This window comes from Lasiosphaeria miniovina (genome assembly GCF_030549165.1).
Source record: "Lasiosphaeria miniovina strain SMH2392-1A chromosome Unknown B0T26scaffold_2, whole genome shotgun sequence".
In the NCBI taxonomy this organism is placed as follows: Eukaryota; Fungi; Ascomycota; class Sordariomycetes; order Sordariales; family Lasiosphaeriaceae; genus Lasiosphaeria; species Lasiosphaeria miniovina.
Genome location: NW_026848221.1, coordinates 3688020 through 3713928, shown reverse-complemented (window position 1 = coordinate 3713928; position 25909 = coordinate 3688020). Strand labels below are relative to the sequence as shown.

At 55.0% G+C, this 25909-nt stretch overlaps 4 protein-coding genes across 4 annotated transcripts; 2 read left to right on the top strand and 2 right to left on the bottom strand.

The window, feature by feature from the left end:
- Positions 1 to 825: 825 nt before the first annotated feature.
- Positions 826 to 3514, top strand: B0T26DRAFT_639666 (uncharacterized protein; the record flags this gene model as incomplete). The annotated part of the gene is made up of 3 exons (XM_060437156.1): positions 826 to 1367; positions 1513 to 2522; positions 2592 to 3514. The coding sequence occupies 3 exons, from the start codon at positions 826 to 828 to the stop codon at positions 3512 to 3514; spliced, it is 2475 nt and encodes an 824-aa protein (XP_060300677.1).
- Positions 3515 to 6071: 2557 nt separating this feature from the next.
- Positions 6072 to 8031, bottom strand: B0T26DRAFT_738379 (major facilitator superfamily domain-containing protein; the record flags this gene model as incomplete). Its single annotated transcript, XM_060443588.1, has 3 exons — positions 6072 to 6385; positions 6450 to 7593; positions 7660 to 8031. 3 exons carry the CDS (start codon positions 8029 to 8031, stop codon positions 6072 to 6074), a joined length of 1830 nt encoding a protein of 609 aa, XP_060300676.1.
- Positions 8032 to 13002: 4971 nt separating this feature from the next.
- Positions 13003 to 22224, bottom strand: B0T26DRAFT_748119 (uncharacterized protein; the record flags this gene model as incomplete). The annotated part of the gene is made up of 8 exons (XM_060444925.1): positions 13003 to 13048; positions 13152 to 13574; positions 13695 to 14597; positions 14679 to 14919; positions 14982 to 15133; positions 15210 to 15282; positions 16447 to 22089; positions 22170 to 22224. 8 exons carry the CDS (start codon positions 22222 to 22224, stop codon positions 13003 to 13005), a joined length of 7536 nt encoding a protein of 2511 aa, XP_060300675.1.
- A 1759-nt stretch (positions 22225 to 23983) lies between these two features.
- On the top strand, positions 23984 to 25021 carry B0T26DRAFT_146110 (uncharacterized protein). Its single transcript, XM_060433434.1, has 2 exons — positions 23984 to 24590; positions 24798 to 25021. The coding sequence occupies exon 1, from the start codon at positions 24080 to 24082 to the stop codon at positions 24554 to 24556; it is 477 nt and encodes a 158-aa protein (XP_060300674.1). The 5' UTR covers positions 23984 to 24079; the 3' UTR covers positions 24557 to 24590; positions 24798 to 25021.
- The last annotated feature ends 888 nt before the right edge of the window (positions 25022 to 25909 follow it).

The following is a 25909-nucleotide window of genomic DNA, read 5'->3' as shown; positions in this document are numbered from 1 at the left end:
GTCGGCGCAGCTAGAGAGACAACATTCTCGCGTCGGCCATGCAAGAAGAAAGCAAAATCATTGCCCACCTCTCCCCAGAGAACACTAAACACCTTCAGGGCAGCTAGCGGATCGGGCGTCTTCGCCACCTGACACTCCTTGCCATGGGCATGCCGGGCCGCCGCGAATCGTCATCAAACGCGCACCCATGTACGGAATACTTGGCGATTTGACCGTGTCGACACCGGGGGTGGGGATCGACCGGTGGTGAGTCATGGGCCGGCACGCGGGTGTGGTGGGGCCATATGGCAGGCAATGAAGTCTCCGGAATGTCGCCGAATCCGAGGTGGTGCGGATCCGGGCAGTCTGGTCTGACAAATGACTTCCTTGTCCTGTCAGCCGTGCCGTCCATTTATTATGGAGCAAATGGAGCCGCAAAGCCTCAAAGGAGCACTAGGCGGTAGGCACCTGGTTTGCGTGGGCCTGGAGAGGCCGCAATTTGTCAGCCCAGGCTGCTAGTCAGGCTTCCAGGGGGGTCTGTATCGCCGCCTCGGCGGAACATGACAAATGCCCCAAACCCCGAGCTCTTCCAAAAACTGGCCCTCCCACTCCGCCGCGCCGGCTCCAACTGTCAAAGCAGCTTGTTGCTTCTTTCTCGGGCTTGTGCTCGTCTTGTCGCACCCTTGGCTGGCCTACCAAGAAATCCAGAGGCGGCCGCGCCAGTTTGTCAGCTGCCAAAGCCGTTGGGACGCTTATGTTACCAGACAGACAGGCCCAAACACGCCGCCGCCGCTGCAGACTGGCACCTAACTCTGGAATCTGAACACAACTGTTTACCTACTAATTATGGATACCACTACCTCCGGGTCTCGAGGCGGGCGCCCGCTTTCGCCCGACTCGCCTTCACGAGCAGGCCCTCGCGAATTCGGGTCGCCAGACGGGGCTGACGCTGCCGACGCCGCTGCCGCTGCCGCCGAAGCCAAGCGGCGCAAGATTAGGAAAGGGACTCGCAGTTGCTGGGAGTGCAAACGGCGCAAGATACGATGCACCTTTGCTTCCCCAACCGACCCCGTGTGCATTGGCTGCCACCGCCGAGGGGCGCATTGTGTCAGCCAGGAGTTCCCCGAGGAGGCATCTTCCCTAACCGACCGGGGCCGGCACATGGGCGACCGCATTGTGCGCGTCGAGGCCTTGATTGAGAAGCTGGTGAAGCAAGTCAGCACTGATGGCGGCGCTGGCCCGACACCGCCTGATTCTACCTCAGCACCAGACAGCACCAGTACCAGTACCACCAGAGGGGTAGCGTTCAGCGGCGATGACCACACTACCTGCTTTAACCCTAACCCCGACCTGCCCACCCCAGATGGGTCAATGGACCTGGACCCTCAGTCCATTTCCAGCACGCACATGACAGCGTCGGTATGCTGCCTCTGCCCCTAACCGCCCAAACATGATACTGACACTGAAGCAGGAAGGAGAGCCGAGCAGCCAACCGACGCCTGCCGTGTCGTTGGATTTGCCGGCCCCTCCGAGAGTTGCTTCAGATTCTTCAAAGAATGAAAGAATCTCGGCGGCTCTGTACGCGGCACTGCCGTGTCGTGGCGATCTCCAGCTGCTCAAGCGCTACGAAACCGAAGCTCTTATTTTCTTCAACCTCCTGGGCTTAAGACCATACAGCGAAATCGATCGGGATGGACTAGACTCGCCTTCCCACCTTTTTTCCCTGCCCGACCCCAGGTCACATCCGGTGGTTCTGGGAAAGCACTTGTTGCTTCTCGCAAAATTCCTTCAGTATTTCCGTCCGTTTGGCCTGTCCGAGAACCATGTTGCCTTGAGGGAAAGACTGTTAGATACGGTCAAGCGGCTAGTCACTTCCGACGACGAACTTGTCAGTACCTTTGAGGGCCTGGAATGCGTCTATTTGGAAGGCCTCTTCCACTGCAACAATGGCAACTTGCGACATGCGTTGACGGTCATGCGAAGGGCCATGGTCATTGCGCAACTGATGGGGCTACATCGAACCCATAATCCACAGCCGTTAAAGAAGCTCAATCCGACAACGACGATTGATCCATCGTTTTTATGGTACCGAATTGTCTATGCGGATCGCTTCCTCTGCATGATGCTTGGTCTTCCCCAAGGCACCCTCAGCACCACCATGGCCTCGCCGGCTGCACTGGCCAGCGAAAGCGATACTGGTCGGCTCGAACGCACCCACACCGTCATCATGTCCCGCATTCTGGAGCGCAACGAATCAGACCCTTGCGCAACCGACTACTCCTTGACGCAAGAAATCGACTTAGAGTTGCAGAAGGCTTCCAAGTTGCTCCCCAGTAGGTGGTGGCTCATGCCGACGCTGGATTCTACCACAGTTGATAAGCAAACCTTCCTGAACACAATGAGACTGTTGAATCAGCTGTTCCATTACAATCTCCTCAACCAGCTGCATCTGCCGTATATGCTGCGGTCCGACGACCCTTCAAACCAGAGTGAAGGACGTGCAAGCACCAGTTATAATTTTAGCAAAATGACTTGCGTAAATGGTGGGTGTTTTTGCCCTTGTCTACTACCTACTTGTTGACCCGTTGCGCTGACGTGTTTTTGCTTTCCAGCGTCTAGGGAGGTCCTTCGCCGTTTTGTTGAGTTCCGATCCTTCAACCGCATAGCATTTTGCTGTCGAGCGATCGACTTTTTCGCCCTCGTAGGGGCCATGACGCTGTTGCTGGCTCATCTATATGGCCATCGCCAACGTGTCGGCGAGAATATTCTAGCACACCAGCGGCTCAGTGACCGCGCCATCATGGAGGAGGTGCTGGAAAGAATGGACGGCATCAACGAAAACAACGGAGACAGCTTAAGCCAAAAGAGCGCCGATATACTTCGCCACCTCCTCGCTTTGGAGAACGAGGCTGCCGAGGGTCGGAGCGTCTGCCCTGGGCACCTGCCCTGTCCTCAAGAGGACAGGGAATGTGACGAGGACGAGGACGACCATGTTCTACGCATGATCATTCCGTATTTTGGAATTATCAAGATCGCCAAGGAAGGCGTCATTTCGAAGGAGTCGCCCAGAAAGACGCAGCCAAGCGCACAAGCTATGCCGCAGTCACTCAGAGCTCATTCAAACTCCGCCGCTCCTAACTCAATGGGTGTTCCTGGGCTCGGTGATGGTTGCCTGCCTCCTATCAGCTGTGACAAGCCAGCGGCGGGAATCAACTTGGAGTCGCCGGCCCAGCCAGACTCTCAGTTGCAGGCGCAGGCGCCGCTTGTCAACGAGTTCCAGTTTGCACCCCAATTCCCAACTGGAATCAACGACGCCCTTCAAGAGCAATACCAGTACCCGGGACTGACGGCTCCCGTGAATGACTGGGCACTTCAAGGTGTCGACATGGCATTCTTTGACAGTTTGATGAGAGGCAATACACCCGCGAGCAGCAACCCAAGTGTGCCATACGGCGGGCAGAGCGCACAGGAAGGTCAATGGGAAGACTGGCAACCCCTGGCAAAACATAATCCAGGGGCTAGCGGTCTGTATTAATATTTCAAAGATCGATGTACCATAGAGAGCTTTCACATTGCTATACCTCTCCCCTTGACTTTCGAGAAGTCTACTATCCCTCAAGAAGACATGAATGAATGAACGAGACTTGACACTCCCCTACAAGGAAAATATTACGGCAGGAAGCCAATTTTAACAGTCGAGAGGACCGACGGAGCGGCCGAGGCTTTAGCTTCTCATTACACTTTCAGATTCGGATCTTACTATGCTGTGTACTCCGTGAGTCTATAACTAACTAATGGAACGCAGAACCTGCCCGTTTCATTCGCGTCATAAGTCTTCTTTGTTAAGACAAGTGGCCAAACGTGTTCCTTTGAGCGAAGACTATGAAATGCTGATAGTTGTGGATGCTTGCAGGTGATGATAGAAATCACATGTGTTGGACTCGGTGCAATGTAAAGCCGGTCACAATCGGGACGAGCATTTATTTCCAGCACCTTGACATTTAGTGGGGGGTTGGCATGGGAAAGGAAGCCATTTCTGACTGGGGATCAAACGTAGCCAGGAATGGACTCAAAATAAAAAGTATTGGACGTCTCACCACGTAATCACATGTCCAATGTCACCCAAACCCGAGCCCTCCTTCACCCACGTCTTCCGATTGGCCCACGCAACAAGAAGCGTATCCGTCTACGAACCTAGAACTATTAGTATTTGGCATCCAGCTTGTTGTGTGTGTGTGTGTGCTCGGGAAGCTCCGCCCCATATTATTACCTTGCTCAGTCAGGCGTCAAATCATGCATTTGCATTTGCATTTCATCTCAAATGATTACGATTCCAAGCACGCCCCATACGCACTACGGAGCACGCAGCACGCAGCACGCAGCTTATCTCCATCGCCGGCGGGGGAAAAGCTGGGCCAGCCCAACACAGCTGCCAGTGCCCAAACACATATCGGAACAAGTGCTTACTCCGTATTTTTATCTCCCTGTTAGCCGCGTGTCAGCCGTAATTACGGCCCGTACGTCCGCATCCACGTGCGTATGCGCGCATGCACAAGTTATTGATTGATTGATTGATTACCTTCCGTGCCCGGCTGACATCTTGACAGGTATGTACAATACATAATCAGGCCCACGTTTTTAAAATAAGATTCAAGGTAGGCAGGTGGGCTGCGACGAACTTGAAATTTCTAATTATTACTATCTTGCTCGTTTATACGAAAGTGGAAATGCGAGGGGGAGGGGGGGAAGGGAGACGAAAACGAAAACGGGTGCCCGAGGGGGGGTGATTACTAAATAATCCCGAGTCCCCGACGATGCACGGAAACCGTTTTTCAGAAAAAGTCCGGGGGGTTTCTACCTCCCCACTAGTCGGCGAGGATATGTACCCCATTGGCGGTTTCATACATGCAACATAGCTGGCTTGGTTTCCTTTGTGTTGGGAGAGGAAGCTTGTGTGGGGGGGGGGGGGGGGAGGATGATCATGTTGGGTCAGATTCCCTGTTGGAAATGAAACTAGGACGACGGATCTTCCTTGGGTAGGATGCGTATCTATCTGATTGAAATTTTGACGGCCACTAAAATTTATCATCCTGTGCGCACTCATTAGGCGCTTGGCTTTGAGCAGCTAATTGGTGTGTGTCTCGTTCGCTGGTTCGCTGTGCTGGGCAGGTTTTCCGAGGGAGAGAGATTGAACTAGTCCGAGGGCGAGAGCCGAATCGCGGGTGGGATCTTAGTTTTCACATCAATCCCTCCCTAAGTTGCTTGAGTGGGATGAGTAGCTGGTTGGTGTTAGGGCTGAATGCGCTGGGTAATTCCCCAAGGAGATATCGTAGTTGTTCACGTAAAGTTAGGAAGGATCTCGCTGCTAAGCTCGTCAGTTCGACCTGTCTCGCGCTCTCGCGCCCTTCCGTCAATTCACAAACACTTGTGGTCGCGATTAGTTGCTTGGCAACTGGTGCCACCATTTCTGTTCTCGAGTTCGGGGTTGGGTGACATGGCAAGAATTTTGTGTTGGAACGATGACTTCGTGGCCTCACTGCCCCTCAAGTTTTTGAAGTTCCAAATGTTGGACAAACATTGCAGAGAGGACGTGGAAACCGAAACACCATAGTTGTTTTCAGAGACGAATGTGCGAACGACTTGATTCAAGTGGAGATGGCCTCTTGATATTAACATTGTAGAATAATTATATCGGAAAACCCGACGGCCCAGGACAGCCGTCCCATCTAACCAAGGGCAGTGTTTAAAAAAAAAACGCAGCCCTCAACGCCGTTGGTATCTCTTCGCTGGTTTCTTTTTTGGCCTGTGAAGCTCCGCTCCGGTCTTCCACGTTGATTCCAAGTCACTCCATCCCAGTCTATGGCCGCTATTATCCCCTTCCCCCATGCCAGACTTGTACAGATGAGCAAGTTCCGAACCAGTGCCAGCTGTCTGCCTGACGAGCTGCAGCTCCTATTCTTAGATTATAAACTCATGGAAGACGTATGTGCCGCCCATATACATGCAGTCTAATTATAATAAAGGAAAAAAGAAAGAACAAAAGGAGACGATTGAGTGAGCGTGACAAGAGATCGGATGCCGGGGTATCAAGCCTAAGCCGCTCCGGCACCACCCTTCAACGCATCCGTGTTGAGACGCTTGAAGCTGGCGAAGAGACTGAGAATGAAAGAGAAGCCGACAGTGCCGGTAGCGAGGGCAAAAGTAAGCTTGATGCCCGCCATGTAGGCTTCGAGGACTGCGGGAAGCTGTTGCTCGGTAAATGCGATGCGGAGCGACGTCGCACCAGTGGCGAGGATCATCATGGGGTCGACATCGGGTAGCGAAACGGAAGCCGTGCTGATAACCCTGTTGATAAAGGCAGACTGTGCGGCAGAGACGAGGAATGCGCCTCCGGTGGTTTGGTAGACTGTTTTTTAGGGTCCTATTAGCCGAAGTCATTTCAAGGATGGAGAGAAAGAGGAAACACATACACAAAACAATAGCAGTGGTGGAAGACAGATCGGAGACCTCGGCAGAGGCTTGGGCGATGATCATGGGGACCTGGAAACCCGCGCCCCAAGCAAGACCAGCAAGGACCTGGTAGCCGATCCACTTGGGAGAGCCAGTACCGATGTCGAGGGTATACAAGAGACCGGCGGAGACGGTGGCAACGGCAGCGGAGCCGACAAGCACGGGGGCGGCAATGCCGTTCTGCGTGATGCTACCGCCTGATGCGACGGTCGCGACGGTGACGGCGAGGATGAGAGGCAGGTTACGCACGCCCGAATCGGTAGGGCTAGTGTTGTCGATGCTCTGGAAGTAGATAGGCAGGTAGTAGACGACGATAAAGTAGGTGCCGGCAAAGAAGGCGGCGTACAGAGAGCTGTTCCAGACAGTCCGCATCCGCATCAGACGCGGGACCATCATGGCACGCTCGCCGTTGTACCACTCCCAGAATCCGAAAACGGTAAAGATGAGCACGGAGCCAACGATCAAGCCGATGACCTTGGAGCTGTTCCAACTCGCGGTCTGGCCACCATATTGAAGGGCAAGAACATAAGAAATGACGCCGGCCATGATCAGAGCGGCACCCAGAGGATCCATCTGGAGGAGCTTCTCGCTAAGAGGCGCGTCGATGGGCTTTGCACGCTCGGGCGCCTTGAAGAAGAAGAAGAGGATAACGGCCGAGAGGCCACCAATGGGAAGGTTGATGTAAAAGCACCAGCGCCAGGTGACGTGGTCCGAAAAGGCGCCACCGAGCAGAGGGCCGATAACAGAGGCAATGCCGTACGACGCGCCGATAATGCCGGTGAACATGGGCCGCTTCTTGGGCTCGGCGGCGAACGCAATGATGGTATAGGCACCGGCACCGACGCCGGCAGCGCCAACACCAGCAATGGCACGTCCGATAATAAAGGCGACAGAATTCGGCGCGACGGCGCAGATCAAGCTACCAATCTCGAAGATGATGATGGAGAGAAGGAATGCGATCTTGAGGGGAAAGTACTTGAACGCCTTTCCCCAGACAGACTGGAAACCGCCAACGGTCATGAAGAAGGCTGACCCGTACCAGGCGACATCGGCGAGGCCGCCGAACTCGTCGGTAATCTTGGGGATGGCGGTTGCGACAATTGTCTAGAGCGCCCAAGTTAGCAACAGCCAAGGAGAAGACGAAAACACAAACCGAGGGGGGGGGTTTACCATATCAAGGGCAACGAGGAAGATGCTAAGGACGAGGGCGATGACGATAAACGTGAGGGCGACCCCCTTTGGATAGTCTCCAAGGTCTTCTTCGCCTTCGGCGTTTGCGAGGATTGCGGGCTCCTCCTTGGTGCTCCCCGCGTCGTCAACCGTCTTCTTCTCGTCTCCAACAGTGGATGGCGCGCGCGTGGAGTCGCTGCTGAGGTACGCATTGTTTGTGGCCTCGTTATCGGGGCTTAGGTGAGACGGGGCCTTCTTCTCGCTCGTGACGGGCCGGTCTCCTTCGGCGAGGGTAGAAGTGGACTCGGCCACGGGCCCAGTGTGGGCGGGGGCGAGTTTGGCCGCGGGCGCGGTCTCGTTTGACGAAGCCATGGCCGGCTGCTGTCTGGCTGTGTCCCGGGTTGTGTCCTTGTCCGCAAGAGTTCGATATGGTTTGTCGATGACAGTTGGGCTCAGGTGTCGGGGACAAATGAGCTCTGTTTGTGTGATGGACAGACAGGCGGAATTGGATATTGGAAGAGCAAGCCGGGGCGAGGCAGCTTAGTTATAATAATGTCTGGATCCTGGGCATGAACATGGAATTGTGGACAGTAATGTACATAGACGCCCCGCAAAAAGAAGAACAGGGAACGGCCGCGTCAGAAACCCGAGAGATGATGGGAGATGATGACAAAAGCAGGGGGGGGGGGGGTGGTTCTTCCTCCGAGAGTGTGGGTTTGTGTTGCGTTGCGGAGATACGGACGGACTCTATCAATGACAAACCTAACCTATGACAGTTATGGGTCTGGGTTGCAGCTCCAGTACGCTGGGACGTTAGAACGCTGGACCGGGGGGTCTTGGGCGCCTTTCTCGAGCCTTCTCTCTCTCGCCAACATGATGACTGTTTGAGCTGAGCCTCGTCTTGGTTGGTAAACTGCTGTCCCACGGCAGCGCCTACATGTAGGTATTCTTGGTAGGTGCTTGGCACTGACAGCTTCCCACGCCCCCCCTCGCCCCTCGCCCTTCTCACGCCCATTTTCGGGTCGGTCCTCGGGCAGATCCTCGTTGCCGGGGGTTGCGCCGCAAGCCATGACGCTCTGGCGTTATTTTGTGCTCCTGGGCCACGATTCAGCGCTCAGGCGGCGTATTCTGGAACCCTCAAAGAGCCCAAAGCCTCAGGCCCCACCCATGCCCCCTGCTCCGTAATGGGTGGCCCCAATCCGGCCCTGGCAGTGGTGCTTTGGGATGAAATCCTACGAAAACGGTCGCATTCTCAGCCAATCAGAAGGCTTACCCACCATCAAGTCTTCAGCCCAGTCTGGACCTCTCTGAAGTACCGGGCCTAAGGTCGCGCCGTAAGGCCGGTGGGCCCCTGGATTAGCGCTGCTTTTGTGTTCTTTTTTCAGGGTTGTATTATTACCAACCGAGACGGCACACCCCTGCCGCCATCCGCCCGCGCTCGGCGGAAGAGTCAGCGCGGAGCTAAAAAGAACCATCCGACCGCGAACGGGAGGATGCGAGGGTGAGGGTCGGGTGTGCCGTAGCATTCACACACCATCATCGCACTTGCAATTGTCCGTTTGCCGCTTTGCATTACGGAAACTTGCAACCGCTAGACGAGAATTTAACAAAGCACGAACAGACTGTTCACGGTATGTAGTGGTATAGGTAAGCTGACTCGTTATCGCCCGGGTGCTCGTGAAAGGCCGAGCCGCCGACCGAATTGGCAGTACAGCGGCGGTGGTGCAATAACGGCGGCGACGAGAGAGCTGCGATAGAAAGAAAGCATTCCCAGTTTCGTTGTGCTTGACTAGATCAAACTCTGCGGGTGTTGCAACGATGCGCTAGCATATCGGCATTCGATGCCCCCAATTAGCAGGCCTCGAGCTCCTCGAGAGTTGGGTCCAACAACGGTTAGGATGCGCTGTTGGTTTGCGAGGCCTGTTGGTCTGCAAATCACTTCCTGGCACGGTCACAAGGCGATGGATGTACTGCGTATATCAAGGCGGTCTGACATGACACCTGGCAGCGGGTCAATTGCCGTTTTCTGATCATTCCGGCGTGTAGCTGGCTGGGCCTTGTTCGTTGGGTGAGATTGGGATTCGAGAATTGAGAATAAGTTGCTGCCGCGAATCCAAGGATACGACGCAAGGGAAGGATCTCGCGCGCCATCGGGAGCCTCCTGTCACCCCTGTCGGATAATGGTTTTGAAGAAATTTCCTAAATGCGTTATTCGTAAAACGGTGGGGTTTTGCCAAACGGTTGGTTGGTAGAACGGAACTGGAACCGGAACCGGAACCAGAACGTTGGCACGCTCGCAAATGCAGATCCTCCGTCGCCGCCCGGAGCCAACAAAATAAAGATAAGGTGGGGCTGCATTAGTTAGGTATTCCGTAATGGCTTGCAGGTAGCCCTTAACTCCGGAGTAGCTCGGTTTCCCGCAAGCCCGCCTGCCATTGCTATTTTTTGGAGGGTGGCATGGCTGCTGCTGCAGATCTTGCATCTCGTCTCGTTATTCCGAGCCTGCCGACAACCGACTGAAGCTAGGAATGCGACGCTATCTGCTGCTCTATTTGGCATTTGCAAAGTGTTAGGGCTCGGCCGATGACTCAGAGATGCGGATGCGTGCGTTTGGAACTTTGAAGCCACCATCACTTGGCACTCGGCCGCCTGGCCCGCCCGGTTTCCTCCCATTTCTCGGCGGAGAACGCAAGCTGTGCCGTGTTCAGGCGCCCAGCACGGAGATTGGAGATAACCTTAGATCGCTGGAGATACCTCTGTAGCCCCGAGCCAGATAACAGATCTAATCTTCATCCCCACTCATTCATTATTGCGATAATCTCCCATCCCCCATCATGATGGCTCATTCAGATTTCATGTATATCAAAGACAACCCCCAATGCTTTGGACAGCAATCGGCGCCGCCGTCTCCCACGCGACGCGAAAACTCGCATGACGGCTAATAAATAGCCAGTCTGACGTTGAACAAGTTCACCTTAATGACAGCCCGTCCCTCCATATCCACGCCGTCGGGACCCTGGTGTTGCCCGATGTGCGTGGATACTACCCCGCCACCACCTGCCTGAATTTGTGAAACAACCACCACCCCAACACGCTGACTCCCACAACGGGTTTCTTCGGGATTCTGCGCGCGAACCCCCGTGCTACGGTACCTACCCGCAACACGTCAACACGTGCCTTTTGCCTCGCGCTGTCCAAACCCTCAACCCCAAGCCATGTGCAAAGGGTCTGTCTCACCGCCAGACTTCTCTCTGACCTGACCTGACCGATGTGGCTGTGCCGCGGCGCACCACACCACACACAGCCCTGTTGCACAGGGGAAACTTGGAAGAAACCCTATTACTAGCGTGCTGGGGATCTGTCTTGCATCTTTGATCCCATCTAGGCTAGTTCTCGCTGTATCTGACTGAGCGCGTAGGTGTGTATGCCTTAGTGGCTATTTTCCTTAACTACCTTCTACAAGAGGCAAAGTCCCAAGAGGCGCACCCATGTGGTAAGGAAATAAAATACCCCACAAGTAAGCTGACGTAAATCTCGCGAGCTCCAGTCAATCATGGTAAAAGTGCCCCTCTCCCAGCCAAATCCTCCTGTGCAGTTGAACTAGGAAGGACGGACGGGATTGGGCCACGAGGGTTGAGCGAATAGATGAGAATAGCACCAAAGACATTGGCATTGGGGATGTCGCTATGCCATTTGTTGGCAAAACAATGACAATAGATACATCGTCGTCCACTCTCCCTGCACTAGAATTTGGAACTAATGGCCAACGTCCGTTCTCCACTTGTCGTCTTACAAGAGGATGGCGCTAGGAATGTGCCGTTCCTCAGTAATGCCTTTATAATACGCGTACTATGAGGTGAACACCAAAATAATCTAGAAAACCACCGTACGTGTATGGAAACACATTCATACATCTTCATTAGTTAGTCTAAATTACTAGCGTACGGAGCATCCGTAGGGCTGTGGCTGTGAACAAAACCTTAAGGTGAGATCAACCACATAGGGTATTATCCCCGCGAACGCTGACCAACATCTATGGGGCAGTTACCTGTAACAAACTGGATCGTCCGGGCTTGCCTTTTAACTGCGGCCGCTGACTTGCTCCATTCCATCCCCAGGTTCCTCGTAAAACAGGGCGGCTCAATTGGCTGTGCCTATTTCTACGCACGCAAGAAGCGCAACTTCCACCGTCTAATTAGCTCAAAGCGGAGGTGTATGTAAGTGCGGCGGTCAGGTTCAGTGACCGGTCGGCCAGCGGACCGGTCAGGGACAATATGCCGAGCCGGGGGATAACCAGGCCGGTCGGCCGAGCTCCACGTCCTCCAGGATGGCTGGCGGTAAGAGATGGGGATGTGCGGTTGAATACGGCCCCCCCAGCAACCTACACAGAACCAATTTGCTGAAATGTCGCGCGGCCGCTGTCGACACCGTTTTTGTTTGTTGTCGTGCGAGTGTGTTAACCCCCCTCCCAAACACCCCCCTCCCAAACACCCCCCCCCCCCCCCCCAAAAAAAAAACAGCGGTGGACACGCCAGCGTCGTCGGGATCCCGTCCCCCGTCCATGGGCCCCCTCCTGTAAATGACCACCAGCCGGGTGGCACTCAATCGGTGCGCCGCATCACATCACACATGGATCCATGACAAAAACGCCCGGTCTCACCAAATGCCCAGAAAAGCGCAAAATGCCGAGAGTGTAAAACAAGCAACTTGCAGTCGCATAGCGCTACTCCCAAAGGCAACTTCCTCTGTCTGTCAATTGTCAACAGTACAGCCTCCACAGGAGCTAGGGAATAAAGCGGCTCAAGGCAAGTAAGTAAATGGCTGATGGCGAAGTGAACAGTGGCGGCCAATTAGTACACAATTACTGCTGCGATGCGATACGTAATTAATCGGTCAGACCGACCAACAACACATGGACACTCCGGCCCCATTTGCCGCCTTTCTTGGGAGGCGTTAATCATTCATTCATCACAGCCTCCTATGGCATACACAAGAAGTCTGGGATCTGTTATTGTTGGTTGCAGATGATGCATGTGGCGCACGATGGGCCGGTGGGACGATGGCACCTGGATCTCGGCTCTTGGAGAATCCCCTTTGCGGCATATTTCCAGTTTCAACCAACTGACCCAGAACATGCCCCCAAAACTAGGTTGTAGAGGCGACTGAACCAACACTTAAGTCCCACACCGGCGGTTCTCAGGTTGAAGGATCGGGCGGAGTTGGTCATGCATTCCTTTGGCACAACGCTACATATTGATCGACATGATAACCATTTTATTGTATGGGATTATCATCTACAGCATCCATCTGCCTAGTGACTTGCGCTTTTCCCCCGTTACCGCATCAAAGGAAAATTTCAAGGTTAACTTCTAAGGTGCTCACTGGGTATCTGCGCGTAAGCTCTGTTAGCAAGTTGTCCAGTATTTTGTTACTACCCCTGGGACATAGAGGCCAGCGGGGGGGGGGGAGGGGGAGGGGGAATGTAAACATACTTTAAGTCAAACTTTTCCAGAACCGTGGGATGTAATACGCCGAATTCGCCAATGCGATGCACTTTCCCGCCGAGTCGCAGATAGATGGCCGCGGCGCGCCCATGGAAGAAAGTCGGCTCGTTGATTTCCTCAATGAAATAGCCGTCTGACGGGCTGGGGTTCTGCTTAACTTCAAAGTCGACGCTCTTGCCCGTGAGCCCCTCCTCATGTGTGATGAAGGAGATGCGGAGCATCGACAATACTCGGTCTAGAAGGCCGTGGACGACCTCAAAACCACTCGTCTTGCCGTAGAAGGCCGCTGCCCAGTGGCGCTCGTTTCGAGCACGGCGCTCGCAGGTATCGTCCTTAAGTGCGATATCGGACGTTTCCGTGATTTTGAGCGGAAGAGCAACCGACTTGTTCTCGCGTATCGTCTTGAGAAGACTAGTAAACTGTCAGTTGTTGCTACTCTCTTGTTTTGGACTGCAACCAGAGCGTGTAAAGAAAGGATGAGATGGTAGGGTTAAGACGAGACGGAAAGGTCTACTGCCACGAAATACGTACCCAGGCAAGAGTGAAGTCCGCACAACTTGGTACTCAACCGACTTGGGGTTGGCAAGCTTGACAGCCGCCGTTCCATCGTCGACGCGGTTCAGCCACTCAAAGTTCTCCTCGTGGGAGCACAGAATCAAGGGCATAACCTCGACCCAGCCCGCCATGGCGCACTCGTTTCGGACGATATCGCTGAGTTTGTTAATCATCAGGGGCTTGCCAATCGTGGCCGCCTTGTTGGGCGATGACCGCGGGAGATTGTTGAAGCCATATGCGATGGCAACATCCTCCATCACATCACAGGCGTGCAGAACATCGGCTCGCGTTGGCGGTACCGCGACCCTGATGAACTTTGGATCTTCGGACGGCTCTGCCGCGTAAGCCATCTTGCTCAGCAGCTTGCTTATCGAGGCGGGCGACTCGTTCAGACCGCAGGATTGGTTGAGGTAATCCACCTCGACGTCCATGGTTCTGACGGCCAGACTGGGTGTGATCCGGGTAGTCCCGTTGTGGTCGGAAATGATCTTCACCGGCTCGATGGTGAACTGCTCCTCGCAGTACTTGGAGAACATGGCCACCATGATGTTGCAGACAATGTCCAGCTTGGTCTGATCGGTAGCCGTAATCTCAATGAAGACATTGGTCGTGTTCAGTGTGATCTTGGAGTGGTTGCCGTTGATTATAGGGGGAAGAGAGCACACGACCCTGTTGGCGTCGAGGATGACGGGGTAGACGGGCTTGTCCCGGATAATATGAAGGAAGCGGCCGAGATGCTTGTCATTGTTATAGAAGGCCATCAACTCCTCGCCATCCATCTCCGTGGTCTGGTTTAAGGGAGCGAACTTGATGTCCTTCGGAGGAAGAGCCTCATATGTGAAAGGGCCCTGGATCGTGTCGAGATCGTGGGTCCCGATACTATGCGCCAGTGTCAGTACTGGTAGCCCTCGCCATGCACGCATAGCGCATTGAGGCGGAGGTTTGCGGACAGCCACTTACGAAACCAATGTCCTTTGCCGCGCCAGATTCTGATGGAGCTTGTCTTGCAGGCCGATGAACGAGTTGTATGTGGCCTCGGTGAACTTGAGGTTGCGAAGGATTGCGCCGGCAACATAGGGGCGGACTTGGGCGGTCTCCTTGGTGACCGTGATGCTCTGCATCTTGCTCTCGGGTATGTCCAGCAGCCTGTATTTCGGCGTCCCGTGCTTGCCCCGGAAGATGTTCAGATGCATTGCGATTCCTGTCCATGCAAAGTCAGCACGCCGTACGCCGGACTGCGTCCTGCTCTGAAGCATGCCGTACCCTCGAAGCATAACATATCATAGCGGTTGGCGGGGATCTCGATGGCCAGCTCGGGAGCCTGGTCCTTGGGCCGCGCCGGGTCATCCTCGGTGTCCTTGTCGAGCTCGATGCCGAAGTCAAAGCATAGCTGCTGGAAAGAATCGGCCGTGTACCTAGTTAAGCGGCATTGTTAGTGTTGATGTCTATGGAGGGGGCATGTTTTGACCATGGTGGGGTAGCTTTTCGTACTGCTGGCCGAGCTCCTCGAAGAGGGCATATTTATCCACATTTATGGTCGGCATCTTGACCTGATTTCTTGGTGCTCAAGTCGTAGGGTTGAGTAGAATTGAATTGAATTGTCGGCAGGTATCGCGAGCGCAAATACGGAAGCCGCACTCTAAACTGGTGTGAGAAGACCTGAACTTTTTGACACGGGGCCCAACCACCTGGGCTCGATGATCTGCCGCTGGATGACTCAAGTGCGCGGGGCACTTTTACTGCCGCTGCTGACCGCCATTCCCCTCCTAGGCCCCTAGTCGCCAAGACCTTAAGCTGTCTGGTTCTGCACAGACCACTAGCTCAGTATATGTGCATACGGTACGCTAGTTCAACGCCTTCGCACAGCTACGACTCCTGAAAAGAAAAGCCTCGCTTCACATGAACGTTACTGATCGAAATACGAACTTGTTAAACCTAAATAGCTCCTATTACATGTCTATTACTCTCTATCAAATCCCTCTTTAGGCCGCCAAAAAACATACGCTCACAGTTCTAGAGACTCTTGAGAGAGAAGAAATGGCTTTATAAATGATCTGTCGCTAGCAGTAATTTGGTATCTTGAATGAAACAGCAGAGGCAGAAGAAAAAGAGAAGAAGAAGAAGAAGAAAAAAATGGTGGTATATCCGCCCCAGCCCCTTATCTAGAACATATTACCCTTTACTTTGCTTTCGACGCGCCGCCCTCAAGCCCGCCGATGAAAACCCTTTCGCGCGCGTGAGGTGAGTGCTTCAGTATGACAACCCTTGAAGAAAAAGCTGGCCCTGAAAATGATCTATGCTGTAGATGCCGACGCACCGCTATAAGTGAGCAAGACAGTGGATGGGTATGCTAATGCTATGCTAGTGGGGCGTAAAACGAAACACATGTTGATGATGCCCCTTTTCAGGTCGCCGAATACGGGGCCAAAATGATGCTATGGGGTTAAGCAAAAATGCTGATGCAAGTGCCAGCGCGAATTAAGGACATGAACATGAGGTTAAATGTGACAGGGAGGAGATAATAAATAAGGCAATGTGTTAGATGGAAGCTGCACTGCAACTGAAAGAAATAAATAGGTAATAGGTGGCAAGAAAGAAAGAAAAAGATAAGGGGGTTATATAAATAGTAGTGGCAGAATTGCAGGGCCATGGCTGGCAAAACACGGAAGAGCTGGCAAGACGGAGAGGACTTGCCGCTGGATTCCCACTCAACCCATCAGCCCCGCACCGATCTCGTTCTGAGCCATGAAAGTCCTGGCCAGCTCATCGCTGCCCTGCTCTGCTGCCCCCATCCAGTGAATTGCTAGGCACATGAGGGCTGGGTCGCTTCGGACGTCACCCACACCCATACCGCTGGCACCTAGGCCGCTACCGTCTTCCATTCCCGAACCGGTTCCAGAACCGGCGCCACCGGTGCCAATCCCCAGACCAATGCCACCGCTCCCCGATTGCCTCTGGAATTGCGACTGAGTGGGCGCGCCAGGATGATGCCTGCTAGACGCAGAGCCAGCCGGACCGGACCGGCCCGAGGATCCACCGCCATATTTTTCTATGACTGCCTGCTTGAACACCTCACGCGGTTTGCTGAGAGGCATTGTGGTACGCTGCACAAGTTCGGGGTTGGAAAGGTAGAAGATGGCGAGTTCACGTTGTGCCGTGGGATCGCCCTCCTTCGCTGTAATTGTCCACATCTTGGCTGCATCGGCGAGTGAGTGTGTTGTCAGAGGAAGCGGTGATGGCGGCGAGACAGGAGGGGAAGACGGTTCTCCTGCCACTGGCCCAGAGGCAGTGCTGCTCGCATCCGCATTGGAACCGGTCGCTGTGCTTCCAGTTCCCGGTCGGTTGTTGTTGCCGGAGCTGGACGGAACTCCACCACGTGTCTGCGTGTAGTTTTTGACAATATCATCCGCAACTTCGACCATCGTGCGGCAAACTTCCTGCTTCAGGCCAAGTGCGGCAAGACCGGCATCCCAAAACGCCTTGCCCTTTTCAGTCTTGTCAAGGATGGAAGAAGGTACAAAGGAAGAAATAAACTGAAGATCGCGAAATAGTGTCTTCGGCCGGAGTGACGGGTCCCGAAACAGCGTCTGCAAGACGTTTGCAATGGCATCAGTATTGGCAGGGTAAACCGAGACTACCGAGCGAGTCTCGATATTGCCGCCTCCTCCAGGAACTCGACTGCTCGGGCCGTGGCCACCCGAAGCAAAAGCAGGAGCCTGGACTAGGGTTTGCGAGCGCCTCTCCTTAATGTTGTCGATGGCTTCCTCGATAGGCTGGGACCGGCCCGTCCCCACACCACCGCCATGATCGTCGGTGGCAGAAGACGCCGAGCCCAGCTCAGATCGCGCCCACGCCAGTCTCGACCGACGGGACCCCGAGTTCAGAGAAGCAACGATCAGGTGCTCCAACTCGGACAGGGCGTTCAGTTTCACGTACGGGTTCGGGTGGACACAGAACATCTTTAAAAGTCGTTGGTATGCCTTTGTGAACGGGAAGTCGGGTAGGGGGTCCTTCTTTGGATCTTGGTTCTGTCTCTGAGCCGAAATCGTATCGCTGGTTGCAGAACTCTCGTTGCCATGGACACTGCCACCGTGGACGCTCCCTCCTAAATGGCTGCCGCTAGCCGCTTCAGGGCCGAGACTCTGAACATCGGAGAGGGCTTTGTCGCTTGGCGCGCCGCCAGTGCTTGTACCCCGTAGGTCGCCAAAGCTCCTCTTCTTCTCGATGATGCGCTGCTTGAGTCCCGCCTTGCGTCTGTCACGAGCCTGCGCTTGGCGCGCGCGACGCTGGATGGCTTCCCGACGGTCGATGCATTCTTGGCCCAAACCTTCGAACCATGCATCCGTCTCAGACCCACTGGCAAAGACGTGATTTCCCAAATCGGAGAGCAGGAGACTGGTCAGCGTCTGCCGCAGTTCGCCGAGGAAGCGGACTTTATCCTCGGACAGCCGTTGCTGATAGACTGTCTCATTTGACGATGCCGATGTGCCCGGCCGGCCCGTGGAATGAGAATGAGACGGTAGATGGTGGTGTTGCGGCGGGTGGAAAGAGCCTGAGAGGTTCGTCAGGCTTGTGGTTGGCGAGTGCGCTCTGGATGTCGTACTGGGAGAGGTAGCACGGTGTTGAAAGGGCGACCAGAACGTCGTGTTCGAGTCGATCTGGTGGATCGGGGATGAAGCACCAAAATACTCCTGCCCATCCAAGATATCCGACATGACCGTACTGGCCTTAGAGAAGCTGAAGCGGCCGGAATCAAAGGACATTTGGCTCATGTTCTGGCCAGACATGCTTCGCAATGCTCCTGCCGCCGACGGTGGCCTCCCGATAGAGGTGAATCTTCGTTCGGGATCGCTGACAACGCTGGCCGAATCGTCCCAGACAGACTGGTTGTCTCGGTCCCTCGGAGTCTTTGTGCTCTCAAATGTCCGCCGGTCGCGCGCAAAGAGCTCACTCGACCACAGCACAGGCCCATCGATAATGCTATCGCCAACCAATTTGTTGACGCAACTGTCTACCTCACAGCAAAACCGGTGTATTCGCTCCTCGCCACGGCAGAAATTCTCGACGCCGCATTGCTGCAACCACCGGGCCGTTTTCTCTGCCTGGTCGTCGCGTAGTTTGTTCGGACCCCCTTGTTCCTCTGACGCCGCAAGCAAGTCAAGAATCTGCGACTCGGTTCTGAAGATGTAATTCGAAGAGGGTCCCCGCTGCATCTGGCTCTTAAGTTTCTGGAAGGAATTCCACCTCCTCGGTAGGCCCATAGTCTTCAGTGCGGCAGCGATATTCCGGGAATCCTCGTATGGGGCCGAGTTTCGCACGTCTGTAACGTACCACATTTTATCGCGGAGTGCTCGCAGGCGGCGCATCATTGATTCTATCAGCCCTTCAGCTCGTTCCTGGCTTTGCTTGAGCCAAACCAGCCAGGCATCATACTGCTCAATGGCCGCGGCTGACCTGCGAATGGAGTCACGCGGCCCACGGGAGAAAATGTTAAGCAAGGTTGCAAAACCATCCCGCCGTAGGGAAGCGGATGCCAAGGAGTTGAGTTGTTGGAGGGTTTTCCAGTAGATATGAGCCGAGACGAAGTCAGACTGAGCTCGCGATTGAGAGCAGGCCGCCGTCAACATAGTAATCAGCTGAGACGACGATTCCGCAGACTCGGCCGACTCCTTCCCTTTGCCACTCTTCGGGGGGCTCTCTGCTAGGCTGCTCGCGAAGCTTTCAGCCCGTTGGCGATAGGGATTCCGGCTTCCCATAGTCGTAATGATCCGATTCTTTGAGCGGTACTTTTTGAGACTCGATGCACGGTTGCTAAATGTCTGCTTTTTGGCCCCGTCGTCCTCCAGATTCTGCGGGATCTCGTAGTCCTGGACAAGTTTCAGAATGGAGTCACGAAGCTGGTGGTAGTCTTTATCGAGTTCCGGGCGGTCATCCTCCGTCTCATCGCCCTCGGTGTCGCTCGTGGAAGAATTGGCCTCCTCCTCGACGTCGTCGTCTGGATCATATGTCATCTGTGTAGACAAGTCATTTCCGTCGGCGGAGATGAACAACACAGCCCATCGCTCCGCACACGGATGGCAAAGCCCGTAAACAACATCCTGGCCCAGTATCTGAGTCATCTCGTGCATGGCAAGCCGCAGCCGATATCCATCATCCTCGTAGTTAGTCGTTTGCTTCGGAGGAGCCTGATCCTGGACGGGGGGGGAGTAGCGGCGCGGGTCTTCATCATCTAAAAGGGGCTCACGAGAGGTAGTTGTGTCGCTGATAAAAGACTCGGCACTTATGCTAATCACGGACATTGTGTCAAAATTGCTTTGGGTAGTTTTCACTGACAGGGGTTGGGACATGGCAGAAAATCCCGAGATGGAGGGGGCTCCGGACCGCAGACTGCCCGAGTGTGCCGACTGTGGTCTCCTTTCAGGAAAGAGGGCATTGACGAGGGTGGCCAAATCAGCAGGGCTGATCACGAGGTAGGGGTGCACCTCTGCCGTTTCTCTCAACGATGTGATGGATCGCGCGGGCAAGAGCCTGGGCTTCTTGCGTAACTTGGAGTCCTTGAACCGGCCATAGATATTCTCAATGTGGGTCTTTACCTTTGGCGGCGTAGACACGGGCGTCTTGCTCATGAGCATATCACCAACGAGCTTCGAGGCATGCATGGCAACCGCCTTCAGGATCTTTTGCCGGCCGTATTCGGTAATGTGGTACTCTGCCATCATGCCATAGGCCTCCGGATGGATGACAACCCCGAAGAGCCAGACGGTGAACAAGTATTTAGCGACCAGCCACTTGCGGGTGCCTTCGGCCACCTTTCTATCCAGCCGCTTGAGGATCTCGTTGCCCAGCTCAATCAGACCCTCGGGTATCCCGGTAGCGTCCTCATCATCGATGACTTCGAAGAGCTCATCGACAGCTTTGGTGTAGAACTCCTCGGCGGCGATTGTGTCCTTTTGAGTCCAGTCGGAAAGATTGAATCGGGTCCCGCGCTGGTCCTCTGCACGGTCAAGCAGGAAGGCTCCGTCCTCCAAGATTTTCATCAGATACCACTCCATGTTGGACTTTCCGGCCCAGTCACGCATCGAGATCCAAACATTGAGCACCGAAATGACCGTCTGTTCACTGCCTGTTATAGGGATGGGGGCGGAAATTAACCGCGCGCATGTATTTGCCCAAGTCACGGTTCTGCGCTTGTCCTCGGCGCTGTCCGGGCCAGCAGAATTAGCAAAGCATGTGTAAATCAAGGCGGAAATTGGATCGTGTCTCTGAAACGAAAGCAGCCGTTCGATAGCACTCCGTTCTTGCGTTGAATGGCGAGTTCCGGGCCCTCCAGGCCCAGAAGAACCGCCAAAGGCTGAGCCTGGAATGGCGCCAGATCCGGGAAAGGCAGAAGTCCCGGAGGAACCACGGACTGTTGGGCGACTGTGGTACGGAAGAACGGAATCGATAGGTTCAAGTGCCTGGTGAAAGGTGGTAAGCGCTGCTAGCTCGTGCTGGGTTAGAGACGCAATCCGCGTAGCTAAATAGTCTGGGTTCGTCCTGATCTGGTTGAGAAAGGTCAAAAAGGTCTCCCGAGCGGACGCAGATATGTCGTTCAGAAATGGCGTGGCGACGCCTGGCGCATTGCTCCCACCTGTCACGGATGCCGTGGGGGTATCCAGACTCTCGGAAGACGCAAGACCAGAAGATTGCAGCAGCTCCATTTCAGGCTCGAGCAAGGCATAGCGACGGGTCTCGTCGCAGCTCTTGCGAACATCGATTATAGCATTGTACAAGGCTGCAAAGGTCTTCTTGTCGTCTCCTCGGAAGCAGTCCACAAGGTTGCGATGGGCAATCTCTCCGCATCTCATCAGCCGGGCAGAGAGCGCCGTGGACACCAGGCTCCTCTGGAGGCGGATCCGCGTGTTGGCGCGCTTGCGCTCTTGGTACTTAGACAGGCGTACCAGATGGGCAAGCTCCTCCAAAGTTGTCCCGTCGTTATCCGGGCCGAGATATGGATTCGTGTAGAGCGAAACATCAGTCAGCAAGGGCCGTAGAAATTTCATCTTGGACGGTTTGTCGCCGAGCGGGGACGTCGGACTGCCGACGGTTTCTAAACTGTCAGACGAGTCGTTGGGCGCCGGGGCCGGCGACGGGGCGCGTGCCTGGTCGATGATGGGCCTGCCGCGACTCTGCGTAGAGCTCGAAACCTGCTGCTGGATAGATAGGCGCCTCGGAAGGTCTTCGCTGCGACGCGCCGAGGCCATTATAGCGTCCTTGGTGGCGCGGGGCGGGCTTCTTGACCGGAAGCGTCGCGAATGGGAAACCTCGACATGGCCGTCGGGAGGCGGCGGGCTGGGCAATCTCGACACGGGTGTTGGTACAGTCGGCAGAGCTGTCATGGCAGGCACAAGTCAGCACGCGCGCACGTTTATACGGTGTCTCCCCTTTTCGCGACCGGCACTTCCAACATACGCGGCGACGAGTGAATGGCGACAGGCGACGAGAGAGAACGCTGCATGGATATCATAATGGGCCCATGCGAGGAGATGTCGAGTCGCCAGGTGCGGTCAGATCACCCACACATCACCAACGAATGCTGACGGCAAGCAGAAGTGATGGGACAACCCGGCGAGGTGTTACCGGGGGGGGGGGGGGGGGGGGGTTGATAAATAGCAGCTCGGGCTAGCGAACAGCAAGGCAAGTTAGGACGAGAACATGGGACGGTCGAGAATCGAATGGATTAACCGGTAGAGATCTGGCGACGACGATAGGTTGGGGGAACAGCTTTGGGCCCGGCCTCGCTGCCGCACAACCAACCAAGGTCTTGGACTCAGAGGCCCCGCGGGGACATGGTCTCGTCAAGAGGGACGGCAGCAGTCGTGGAGCTCCGTGGGATCGGGGAGGGAGAAGAGTGGCGCTGCTAGTCGCCGGCGGGTAAGGCGAGGTAAGGCAAGGCAAGGCGAGGCGTCGCGTGTTAGGTGGTCGGGCGAAAGAAACCGAACTGCGGCGAGGGCACAAGCCAATGTACCGTTCGTCCGCTAGGTCAGGTCAGGTCAGGTAAGGTCGGTAAGGTAGGTAGGGTTAGGTTTCTCGCACCTCGCAGCGCCTTCCTCGTGGGTGTTGATGTATGTACAGCGCAGGTAGCAACCTAAGCGTGGGGTAGAGATGCCAGGACGCTAGACCAGATGGAGGCTTGCAGCGGGCGGGGACCATCCCAACCCATCCAAACCACCCGGGCAGGCCCAAGCCAGGCAAGAGCGAGGGCCATGCCATGGGTGCCAAGCCAGGGCACTGGGCTCCAGCTTCCATCTGCCACGCCGGGATCCTTGGGAGATCCTTGTCACTCGTGATGCAACGCGTGCGGTAGTAGTGCCGGCCAGTGCCAGTGCCAGGGCACTCTGCACACCGAACACCCGACTGCCCTGTCACTGAACTCAATCCTGGGCAGGGCAGCCGTCCCCACCCGGCTGGCGCTGGTGCTGGCGCTGGCGTGGGTGCTGGCGCTGGCGCGGGTGCTGGCGCTGGCACGCCGCAGTCCTGGCCTCGAGCTGGCCTCGCCCGGCGCGGCTGGCTCTTGTGAGCTGGCTGCCCTGAAGTAGCTAGGTGGCTGGTGTAATCCAACCGAGCGTGCCTACCGAGCACTGCATCTGGTGGGTTGCGGTCCCGTGAACAACCCGACGACAGTCGGATCCGTCGCACGTTTGTATCCCACCAATAATCCATGCCAAGCCTTGCACCTCGGCCTGCAAAATGTACTCCGTACCTATGTATTCGGTCCATACCTTAGGTAGGGAGGAGTGTACATGCTCCGTACGGACTACGGATATCTCCCATGGCAGATTGAGGTACTCTGTAGGTTGATGCTCACCCGACACCTTGCTTCTGCGGGTGACTGTGCTCTTCTCCAGTTGTTCTGCTTGTTCATAGCCATGTCCCGCCCGACATGAGCCTGACACGACTTCAGCTTGCTTGCCCCTCCAATCAAGAGCGCGTCTCGGCCTGCCCCTTTCTACATGGAAGCTCGGCTCTGGCTCGCTCTCCACAGACTGGCCCGCGCAGCGCACTCACAGGTCATGAGCCGCCTCTACCCTCGATCTCTCCCAATATATGGGAGCTTGCCGTTCACTTCCGTTGTATGTCTGACTATTCGAGGCGGGTGCTACCACCAGTATGTACTTGTGACTTATTAAGGAAGGCCGCAAGACAATACTGCCAGCTCACTAACCTCACCCACTTCACCTTCCGACACTGCCTCTGTGTGGCAAGTTGGCACATGCTGCTTCGATGGTGATCCAACCTAGAAGTAAGGGACTAGAGCTAGCTTACATGGTGTGCCCCTATGGATACTTAGGGACGGTACGGTACGTATTGCCAAAACACGCATGCATCGCCGTAGACAATTATTGACTTCTGCGTCATGTCACTGGCTGGTTTCATCGCTATTCCCGTCGTCCCATTCATATTCTTTCTTCCCAAAAGAAATATCACCTACCTCTAAAGCCTTCCTCTCACCAGACCACCACAGCCCCCCTCTCGCTGAGCTGGCCTTGCATTTTTTTAGAGGAGGTGGGGGGGTGGAGGAGACCTATGTTTCGCCTCCCCGCCTTTTTTTGCCCAGGGGCTCAGTCTTGGATTTTGCGGCGGGATGCACACCAGCCAATCTGCGCTGTCCACGAGCCCAAAACCACAGAGACGGAGTCCTGCCCACATCGTTGAAACCCCAGCCAGCGCCCGCAGCGTCGCCTTGGGTCCTGCCAGCTCAACAACCTCCCACCGCCAATCATGCGCCGCCACCCATTTCTGCCTCTCCCGCTTGCCTTCTCCCGCTGCCACTCCCGCCCGCTCCCTCTTCCCCCTGACTATATGCCTTTTTTTCCTTCTGATCTTTAACGGGTTAGTTACCTCGTTCCGTTTTTTTTCATTGAGGCCTGCCACCGAATGCCGAGTTTTTTTTTTTTTTTTTTTTTTTAAAAAAAAAAAAAAAAAAAAAAAAAGGAAAACTAGAAAATAAAAACCAAACTCCCCGTCCAACATGGTAATGAGCCCCCGATGTCTGAGCGTCCTCGTCTGATATCATGGACATCTGCTTCTGCTGCAAAGAGGCAAAGTCAGGCATACCGTTCCCTGTCGTTCTAATCCAGACCCCGTAGCCGCAGAACGCCATCTAGGGCCTCCTCCACATAGGCATGGGAAAGGGGGTGCGGCTGCCAGCAAAGCCAGCTAAAACCCGAGCCACATCAAGCAGCAGGCACCGCCATGATGACAACATCGAGCGGACCAACCAGAGGGAGAGACACCAGTGCAGTGTAAGTGCGATGAGATACCTCACCCACCTTCTACTCCAAGTACATACGCATGTACTTCGTACAATACATATACTCTTGTATGTAGGTATGTACGTGGGGTGCGGCAGTCAGTCATTGTTTGTTGTTCTCAGTATGTCGTTCTTTCTGCCTGCCGATGGACGACAGCGAACTGGTCTGGTCCAAGATCCGCCACTGACGAAAGAAGTCCTCCTCATGTCTTTCTCGTTTTTTTTGTCCCTTACTGCATGTCAGATGCCACAGTTCCATTTTAAAACATGTCGTGGACAGTCCCACGAGCATCACGAGCAGCACCGCCCCTAGCCCGCCCTCGCTGTCCACCTCAAAGACTCGTGTGTGTGTGTGTGTGTGTGTGTGTGTGTGTGTGTGTGCGTGTTCCGGTGTTGTGGACGGAATGCTACACCATCTGCGTGCGTGCGTGCGTGCGTGCGTTGCTGAGACCAAGGTCCCCTCCTCCCCTTCCTCGCCCGTTGTATCGTGCGTGGCCAAATATTTCGTAGTACTTCTCTCTCTATTCCCTCAACCCGTGCGGAAACAGTAGGTACCAAAGTAGGCGGCCGCCGAGCGTGGGTCAGTCAGCAGCCGTCCGGACCTGCCGGGCTGAAGTCCCCCCACGACGACGGGATTGGCTCTCAGGGCCCCGAGAGTTTATTTTTGTGGCCGTGTCCGGTTTCCCGTCTGCTATGGTTCATTCGTCCGACAGTGATAGGCGGTCTACTATTATGCTTTATTTTCATACAAACACTCTCGAATCGTCCCATCATGTTCAAGATGCATGGAAAAGCCTTCACTTCGGTTTTATTTCGCAGTCGTGTTCCACAAGAGAGGTCTTGTGCCCTTAGATCAGACATCACGCACGCCCGCTGACGTATAGAGACATGCACCTCA